General features: G+C 29.2%; 1 protein-coding gene across 1 annotated transcript; it reads right to left on the bottom strand.

Annotated features, from left to right (window-relative positions):
- Positions 1 to 259: 259 nt before the first annotated feature.
- Positions 260 to 9,329, bottom strand: LOC133681912 (bidirectional sugar transporter SWEET17). The gene is made up of 6 exons (XM_062105106.1): positions 9,112 to 9,329; positions 8,965 to 9,001; positions 8,661 to 8,871; positions 8,380 to 8,541; positions 2,049 to 2,168; positions 260 to 578 (listed from the first exon to the last, which is right to left on the bottom strand). The coding sequence occupies exons 1-6, from the start codon at positions 9,143 to 9,145 to the stop codon at positions 426 to 428; spliced, it is 717 nt and encodes a 238-aa protein (XP_061961090.1). The 5' UTR covers positions 9,146 to 9,329; the 3' UTR covers positions 260 to 425.
- Between the last annotated feature and the right edge of the window lie 337 nt (positions 9,330 to 9,666).

Here is a 9,666-nt window from a genome sequence, read left to right as displayed (position 1 = left end):
TTTGGTTTTGAAGTACGAGGTTAAAATTCCAGGTCAATCCAACAATTGAATTGGAAGTTATGGTTGATAGTGTAAAATTGAACAACAGGCATAATTATAGTAAAATCTTAATTTTCTTGTTCAATATTTTTTGAATCGTATCAATCGCGATTAGCCCGTTAGGCTCGGGGGTGTCCGGAAGTTCAGGGGTGGACAAAACCATAACTTCAATTGTTCTAGACTTTTTATTATAGAACATATAGCTTGCATTAATGAAGTATTAACCTCCTAAGAAAATATCTGTAATTTGCAATCAATGAATGAACTTACAAATATATAGGTTTATGGAAGCAACAACCCCAAATCTTCAAGAAAGACTGAAAGATCTAAAGTCATAAATCCTTAAATTTTCAATACATGAGATCTCAAAACCTGCATTCTTTAATTTAATTGGAATAATTTAAGGACGAGATGAGACTTTCTTGTTCACATCCCCCTTCCAATCTATTAGAAACATTTATGGATGGCTTAGCATTCATGTAAATTGCATAGAGCACTAGTTGTGCTATTCCAAGCAAAAACCCTGCTCCATTTGGTACCTACACCACAAAATACTTGCAGTCTTAACCTAAAACCATAATAAAGAAAAACATATATGTACATCCAAGTCTTTATTTTGAAATTCTAGCTTGTGTGTGTGTGTGTGTACTCCTATCAAATTTGGAATGTAGTTAATTTATTTAAAAAAGTCTTAATTAATGTTTTATTTTTATGGTAAATTTCTATAAGCATAAGCCTTCAGTTAACTATGTACTGTTTCATTTTGCAACTCTCATCAAAGAACCATACAATCTTCATTCTTTGTTTTAAACACAATCTATATCCATAAGGATAAGTTGTGGGCAGTCTTATGCTCAAAGTTTGTTTACTTTGTTGTTATCGTATAATTCTTTTGTTTTAGTAGCGTACGATTAACTACTTTTTAAATTTAAAACGACTAATTTTCTAAATTAAACCATTGATCACAATCTTTAAAAAACAACAAGAGTGATCGACTTTCTTGATATTGATTATAATATTGATTAAATTGAAAAATAAAAAACATTTTACATCAAATGATTTGAAATGCAAATCCGAGCTCTAGTTCCCCTCCCATGTTAGAATAAAAGATGGTGGGATTATTAAGCATCTACACAAAGCATGTATGTGCTAGAAAAATATTCTTTTTATTAGCATTTAACCCATTTCGAGTCTTTGAAAATTTTAGTTGCAAGTTAATCTCAAGTTTAAATTCTAGAAACAAATTAGAAGATTATGAAATTGCAATGCTCTTTTCTTTGAAAATATTGGTGTCCAGAAATGGAAGTGGGGCGCTTGCTAATTAAACAACTGCCCTATGATTCTTCAAATGTTGAAATGCATCTTTAAGTGTATATCAGGGTAATTTTATTGGGTCACAAGCTAGAAATTGAGCCAACTAGCTATTTATTCACATCGAGGAGTATTTGGTCATGGTTTCTTGTATCTATTAATCATGGTTTTAAAAACCTAACTGGCTCGGTAGATCGACCATGAACAGGTTAGGTTAAGGAAAAATAGAAAAAATAATTTAATTGATCCAATTAAAAACTTGGGTTTATCCAATCAAAACATGATCATCAATTCATTATTTTAAAAAAAATTGGCTAAAAAATATTCTTTGATTTTTTAAAACCTATTAAGGAGTTACGTATGTGTTAGATTTAGGTACTACTGACCTAGGTTTGATCTAAAAAAATCAAAGAATATTTTTTAGCCAATTTTTAAGATCAAACTATTAAGGAGTTACGTATGTGTTAGATTTAGGTACTACTGACCTAAAAAAAGTAATTCACCGTTTGATTTTTTTGCACTTGACAATGTGTTGGAATGTTATAAATTAAGCATGGATGGAATCTCGTATATCCTAGATCATGCATGCTTCCTATCGACATGGGTTCAAGAAATTAAAGGTTTTTAATGCAGAAGATGGTGGGATTAATAATTATCATGATTATTTATGTTGATTTATAAGAGATGAGAGAACTTACCCCAAGAAAGTAATCTCGTGTAAGTATGGCATAGAAAGTCCAGATCCCTCCATTCAAAAAGAAGAAAAATGAGAGGAAGAATGGCATGTACTTCACACTCTTTGTTGTCACCACTGTTTTCTGAAATGTGGCAAAAAAAAAACTATGTTAATAGGAAAGAAATATGGTCATACAATATGTAGTAATATTATACAAACAAACAAATTATAAAAAAAAATTAGATCCACACTTCATTAGTTATCACATTCTGCACATTTGTTTGCATGAAGTTTTGATATAATTGTTTTTACAATGGATACGGTGGTTTTACTGCTAGTGTAGAGATGATAAAAGATATCCATGAATTAGGTTTTAGTACTATTTCTACTCATATTTAAATCCAAATTAATATTTATATGCTATCAATTATTCAATTATATGAATTTTGGATACACTACTAGAAATTGAAAAAAAAAAACAAAAATGTCGATAACTTTTTTTCATTGTTGTTTACCAACAAAAATTATGACAGAACATTTTTGTTAGAAATTTTCAATGAAAAAGGTGACTAAATGAAAACTAAAAAATAAAAAATTTTCATTGCCAATTTTATCTACCTTGCTAACATGTCAAATTGCTGAAAAAATGATTGATGAAAATTCTATTGAGAATTTTAAAATGAATTAAGACCTGACATTTCCTCTCCTCTCCCACTTCTTCTTCTTCTTCTTCTTCTATCATCTTCTTCATTTAACAAAACATAGCAACATTGCTCCCTCCTCACAAATCCGGCAACCAACCTCCTCTATTCATAAATCCAGCGTTGAAAGTACGTCTCCTTTATCCATCCTGGGTTTGATTTCTTATTCTTTTTAATTTAATAAACTTAGGGTTTGACATTGTTAAATCCTGAGTTAGGGTTAGGGTTTTTACCTAATTTAGAAGTGATTTTGTTAGGCCAAATTATATTCATATTGCTACATTTCTCAACTAAAAACTTGCACATGCTTTCATGCTAGTCTTTCTAAAGATGATTTACTAACTTGGATGATTCATAGTAATGATATTGTGAAGTTTTTGTTTAATGTATATTCATGATACCTCCTTGTTGTAATAATACCAATCAATGTGTTGTTATTATATTAATAGTTAAAATTCTATATAATTAATAATGTCACATTTATAAATCCAATAGATTGAAAAGTCTTGTTTGAAACTGGATTTTATATGTTGATTTCGGTTTGTTTGTAATGGTGGTATGTGTGAATCCTTTTAGCAAAATCTTTTTATGGTCATCGTCAAATTTCGGTTCATAATCCATGACTTCATTTAATATCTCTCAAATCATAGTTAAGACCATGTTCATATTGGTGGTAGAATTTATAGGTTCATTTTGGCGGTAGAATTTATAGGTCCATGATTTCATCCAATATCTTCTTAGTTATCATTAAATTCTTATTTGATTTCTAGGATTTACAAATCCTTAAAGTTCTTCTAATTATAGTCTTTGTTGTTGCAAATTTCTAGTAATGATTTGAAATTGTTTTTTGATTTGAGTCCTATTTAGTAACCTTAAAATATTGATTCATGTTATCTATAAAATTATAAAGTTCCTAACATCATTCAAATGTCAAATTCTGGTTTCTTTTAGCTATGGGGTCTGTAAATTTAGAAAGTTCATTCACTTATTTTTATTTATCCAATTAAAAAAGAAAAGTTACAACACAACTAAGAATGCGACAATGTGCCTTGACATGATATGAAGTGATCATATGATTAAGTAGTGGCAATACAACCTGAAAAACTACCTTAGTCAATTTTGTTCTAGGAAAGCTATCTTAGCAGTTGGAATTTCTTTCAAACTATGTGTATGGAAATATAAATTTTACCTTGATTCTTAGTTACTTGATTTTGATTCAATGAATGTCTAGAACTATCTGTCTTCTTCTATCTTATTGTTATTGTGTTAATTACTTCCTTTTAGGTAACATGTATTCAAGAAGAAACAAATTCAAGTCCAACAAAAGCATTATTACTTCATTAAGTAGTAGTGTTGGTGATTGTGTCTGAATTTAGGTGATGATTATGAAAAGACACATAATGTAAAAAATATCGTCTAATGTTTAACCAATGAGGACAATAGAGTAGGCATCCCTTATTTGATAGAGCCTATTTCAGGTAAAATTATAATAGAATGGAAGGGTAACCTATCTATGTAATTAACTTTTTTTTTTCACAGTTTTATTTATTTTTATTAAATTATTTTAAGTTTTACAATTACATGAAAACTCTTGCTTAAATTGATTTTCAGATTTACCAATATTAAAGTTGCATGTTCAATCACTTCTACAATAAAGTGATCGTTTGAAGAACCATTGCTTTAGTGGGTCGATTTCATGTTTATTCTGAATGAATGTATATGGTAGATGCTCAATGGAAAAAATTTAAGGTTAGATAAATAATTTCTTGTTTGAGTTACTAGGTTTTTTAAATTCAAAAAACTAATTAATGTATGAAATCAATCGAGAAAAAGCTTTGGTAGGACAAAGGCAATGAGACTTTGGTCAGGAGGGTGTGGAAAAACCGTGCAACTAGGTAAATTTAAATCAATTAATGTTATATTGTAAACTTGTATTCTTTTATTTCCTTACTTAATTTTTATTTAATTAATTTTTATATCAGGTTGTATGATTTTTGATATGATGCCTACAAACAAGCAATTAGGAAGGCCGGCTTGGATGACGTAAAGAAGTGGAAAGGCTATAAACTAAGGCATATCATAAAGTGTAATTGTTGTATAAAATATTTATGGCTTCAAAAAATTTTACAAAGCGCTCACGATTCGGTACACAAAATAGAAATTATTAAAAAAATGCATAGCTTGGTGAGCAAGCACATCGGAGGAGCGATTATATTTATCAATCATGCAAAATGCATAGTAAAAGCTCATAGTTATATGTTATGATTATTCTTGAAGTTATAAGAACGTGTTTATTTGTGAGACTTTTAACAAACTATTTAATGTACAGGAAAAATAGCTTGGATGAGAACCGACTCTGATGGAGTTATTGAGGAGCTCATATGAAGAAAGAGAGGTTTATGGTTTGCCTATGACATCGGCCCGAGAACTGACGATGAGTTGCATTGTTTCAACTATAGACACATCGTATTCTAGCCCAGGTTATACATCACAGGACATTGATGTGATTCTTTAAAAAAGAGTTTAGGAACAATTGTCTATTGAGATGCAAAATATGAGAGGAAAAAAAAAGTAGAACTCCTGACAAGAAAATAGAATGTATTGGGCTCAAATAATTGTAGCTATGAATATATATTTTCCTCCCCCTCATGGACCTTTTGGTTCATGATCTTTTCATCCCCTCCACCTCCATCATTTTAGTAATTTTAAAGTGTTGTTCATATTTATATTTGTTTACAAAATATTTTTGTATAATGTTCTTTTTATCTCATCATTATGAACTATTTAAATAAATTATAAAATTTATATAAGTAAATTTTTAGAGATGCATTTTTATTGTCGTTATGGTTTATTATGAACTATTGTTAAGGATTATAAATGAAAAAACAATCACAATCTTTAGTGAAATTGCCTTTCAGTTAACAATTTCATCGATATTTCAATTGAAAATATACAAAATGAGTAGCATTGTATCGATAAATAATCAATGAAAAATTCTATCGAGAGAATAAAGAGTGATGATATTATCAATAGAATAGAAAGCTCGATAAGATACTTTTTGACGATGATGTTCTATCATTTATTCAGTCAGTAGTTTTTAATTTCAATGTAATCTTCATTATATACTAATGAAATATTTCGTTGGTATTTTTTAATTTTTTGATAATAATACCTAACCAATCTAATTAAGTTTTGAATATTCATTTAAGTATTTAATACCCAAACACGAAGGTGTATATATCGTTTTAAAGAAGTACATGAAAGGATGTAAAACCACTACGTAGATGTACAATACCAATATGGAAATTTGTTTACAAGTTCTGAAGCACCATTATGCAAAACCACTACGTAGATGCAAAACAAAGCCAACAAGGTACAATTTCATAGATCATTATTCTTTTTACTTACAGAAGTGGAGAAGATTATGATGCTTTACAGTTTATATAAATAGTAACGCATCTCAATATTTTTTTGAATTTTTTTAAACTCTACTTTTTAATTATTTTTTTATAATTTCATCATTTGATATTTTACTAATTTTAAATTGCTCATCATAATTTTTTTATATGAGGTTATCGCAATCTTAAATAAATATATCAGTATTTTGTTGATACACACTTAAATTTTGCAAAAATTTATTTTTTATTATCATATTATTAAATAAAAAATAATTTTATTTTTTAAATTTAGTTGAAGGATTCAGGTTGTGGGTTTTACAAGTTAAGTTGCAAAGCTTAGATCGATTTAACATGTTACAATCTCAAAATTTAAAAAAATATTATCTTGAAGTTTTTTTAAACTAAATTATATTTTTATCAATTTTTCATGTTGTATTTAAATCCATTAAATCAGCCATATTACATCAAGGAAACTCAAACATAGGAACTCCCAGATGATTCATGTTTTTAAATAAATTTCAGGTGGGGGTATCAGTCAGATTTTGGATCAAGTAATGCAATATTTATTACCCAAACAACAACTATTCATAAAAATATTCAATTCATTTTAATCGGTTTGGGAGGGGGTATCTGTCGAGTTGCGGGTTTTGCAAGTTAAGCTGCAAAGCTCAGATTGATTTAATATCTCACAATCTCAAATTTTTTTTAAAAAATATCATTTTTAAGTTATTTTAAAAACTAAATCATAATTTTATCGATCATCCAAGTTATATTTAAATCCATTAAATCAATTATATTACATCATAGCAACTCAAACATATACATCAAAGCAACTCAAACATAGAAACTCCTGGATGATTCATGCTTTTTAAATAAATTTCAGGCGGGGGTATCAGTCGGGTTTTAGATCAAGTATGCAATATTTATTACCCAAACAACAACTATTCATAAAAATATTCAATTCATTTTAATCGGTTTGGGAGGGGGTATCTGTCGAGTTTACTATCCCTAAATGTAAGCATGTAATCTAACAATTTTAACATCCAAGAACATAGCTGTTGAACCAGTTTGGCTCGATGAATTTATCAAGAAAATTTAATATTTGTGGATTTGATTTGGATTGAGTTTTAAATAGGGTTGTATAATGAATTGGCCTGGTTAAACCTCTTTAATCTAACTAAACTAGTTAAAAACAGACGTGTCAAATATTGTCATCCAAAAAGAAAAAGAAAAAGAAAACTGTTTAGAGTATGATTTGAACCTTAAGAGTTTTCTTCTTCTTAATTAAAGATTTTCCCATCTCACCAAAATTAATATATTTAAAATTATTTCCTTATATATATATATATATAATTGTTGATAAGACAAATTAACCCATTTGTTCTGATCAGATCAAGTTTCATGCAAGATCTGACAACCATGAATAAAGTCTGCCTCCTGTCCTGAGTGTCATGAATTGCATATTTATATGGGAGGACATAAAGGGAAGGACCACCAAACCGAAGAAGAAAGTAGATTGTCGTTTTAATGCTGGTTAAAAAGAAATTTCCTTATATGTACATACATTATGCGTCACTTTGTGGCTATATATATATATATATATATATATATATATATATATATATATACTTACTTCCCGAATTGTCAATTGATATTTTAGTGCGTATAATTAAAAATTAAGAATTTGCTTGCAAATCATTTTCTTTCAAATATGAAAAATAATATAATTCATCATGATTCAATTAAAAATATATATCACAAATAATTCACTAATATAATTAGTGGATGCTTGACAACATGCAGAGTTTTTTTTTATTAATAAAAAAGATTTTGAGGTTTCTGTATCGTAATCAGTGAAAAATATCCTTCGTAAAATTTAAAAAATAGGTTTCAAAACCAATTAAAAGCTATAAAATAAAGTTTACGAGGATGTTATAATGAGAAATATTTTAACATCACATAGACATTTACAAAAAAAAAAAAAAAACTAACTACACCAAACGAATTTTTAGTTTTTTTAATTAATATGTAATACCATATACAGAATAACTTTAATAAAATAATACTTTTACTCGATTTCAACTTGAATTTAAAGCTTAAATAATATCGCAATTAATTAATAATTTTTTATAGCTCCAAATATATCAATTTATAAGGGTTTAATTTCACTTCAATTGAAAAGATAGTATATAATGGGATTTGGGATGTGAGATAAAAAAAAAAAACTTTTAAAACAGAAAAGAAACATACTTACCATGGCAGCTAGAGGTGAACCATACATAATAATGTTGAGGCCAGCACAGATGAACCCTATGGCATCGATCCGTACTTCTCCATGCAGTGCCAGCCGAGAAGCTAGAATTGCTGCCGCTAGAAACCCCACATCCAAGATCCCAGCAAGAATGGCAGTCTTATTCTGCACGAGCAGTAAAACTGACACTTAGCAATTAATTGATCAGTATTTAAGCACTGTAAGTGCTCATGCTAAGCACAAATTAATGGCATGCTTGATTCTGGTTTGAATTAATTAGCTACCCTCATCTTTACTGGTGCGTAAATAAGGAATAGAGATACATAGATGATTTCTACTACGATCCCAAAGCCATTGACAGTGGCAACAAGGTATGCTCCAGGCTTTATGATTCCATAGTAAGTCCACAAAGATGAGTTCAGCAACGTGCAAACGTAGGGAAGGCTCTCAAAGTCCTCAGTCGATCTGTGCTTTATGATTGTCCAGAAAGTCCCTCTGCAACATATATAGATATATAGCCGTCGTCAGTCGTGATCACCTGAATTAGCTTTAAAGAGGAAGAAAAGGCTTGAAATACAGCGTGCTTACACAGGGGACAGGAACATGAGCACAGAGATTACATTGCCTGAAACAAACAAGAGTAGAGAAAGAAAAAACATGAATAAGTAGTCTTCGAATCTTTTCAATATCGATCATACGCGCTTGGACCATATATCTGCATATACATTTCCTCACCTACGACTCCAATGTAGAAAATCAAGCTTTCCATGTTTTAGAGGGCTAGGGAGAGGGAGAGGTAGAGGGAGAGAGGGAGAGAGGTACTTGCTAAGGCTAGGAGCTTCGACTACCATACAATTGGAGAGAAACATCCAACATCATCATTGTAGAGAGCCCCTTGTTATTATTGTCCTTGGAGGTATTCATTGATAGTTTTGCCCAAAGTAGTGGACAGCGTATTGTTCCAAGAAAGTCTATGTTGTTTGGTAAATATCCCTTAAAGTCAAAGGATTTAACTTCAGGCCCGAGATTAATTGAGATAGGTTTGGATATTAATGTTAATAAAAAAAATCAAATTAAATCTATTTGAAACCTTCAGTATCTCCCAAATAATCTTCTATAACCTCTGCTATTCTGTTAGATTTTTTACATTTTAAAAATGTTTTTTTAATTATTTTTATTTTTATTTTTTTATTTGCTTCAAATTAATTATTTTAGTGTTTTCAGGTCGTTTTCATGTGATAATATCAAAAATAAATTTTAAAAAATAAAAAAATATATTATTTTGATATA

Source organism: Populus nigra, chromosome 2 (assembly GCF_951802175.1).
Source record: "Populus nigra chromosome 2, ddPopNigr1.1, whole genome shotgun sequence".
Lineage (NCBI taxonomy): Eukaryota > Viridiplantae > Streptophyta > Magnoliopsida > Malpighiales > Salicaceae > Populus > Populus nigra.
This window is presented reverse-complemented; position numbering and strand designations above follow the sequence as displayed.

What these genes read in the sequence shown, in the direction of transcription:
- LOC133681912 (XM_062105106.1), bottom strand. Translation starts at nt 9,145, where the DNA reads ATGGAAAGCTTGATTTTCTACATTGGAGTCGTAG. An exon ending in GTTCACCTCTAGCTGCCATG is followed by an intron (nt 2,169 to 8,379) that starts GTAAGTATGTTT and finishes GCCACATTTCAG; the next exon opens with AAAACAGTGGTGACAACAAA. An exon ending in CACGAGATTACTTTCTTGGG is followed by an intron (nt 579 to 2,048) that starts GTAAGTTCTCTC and finishes TTTGTGGTGTAG; the next exon opens with GTACCAAATGGAGCAGGGTT.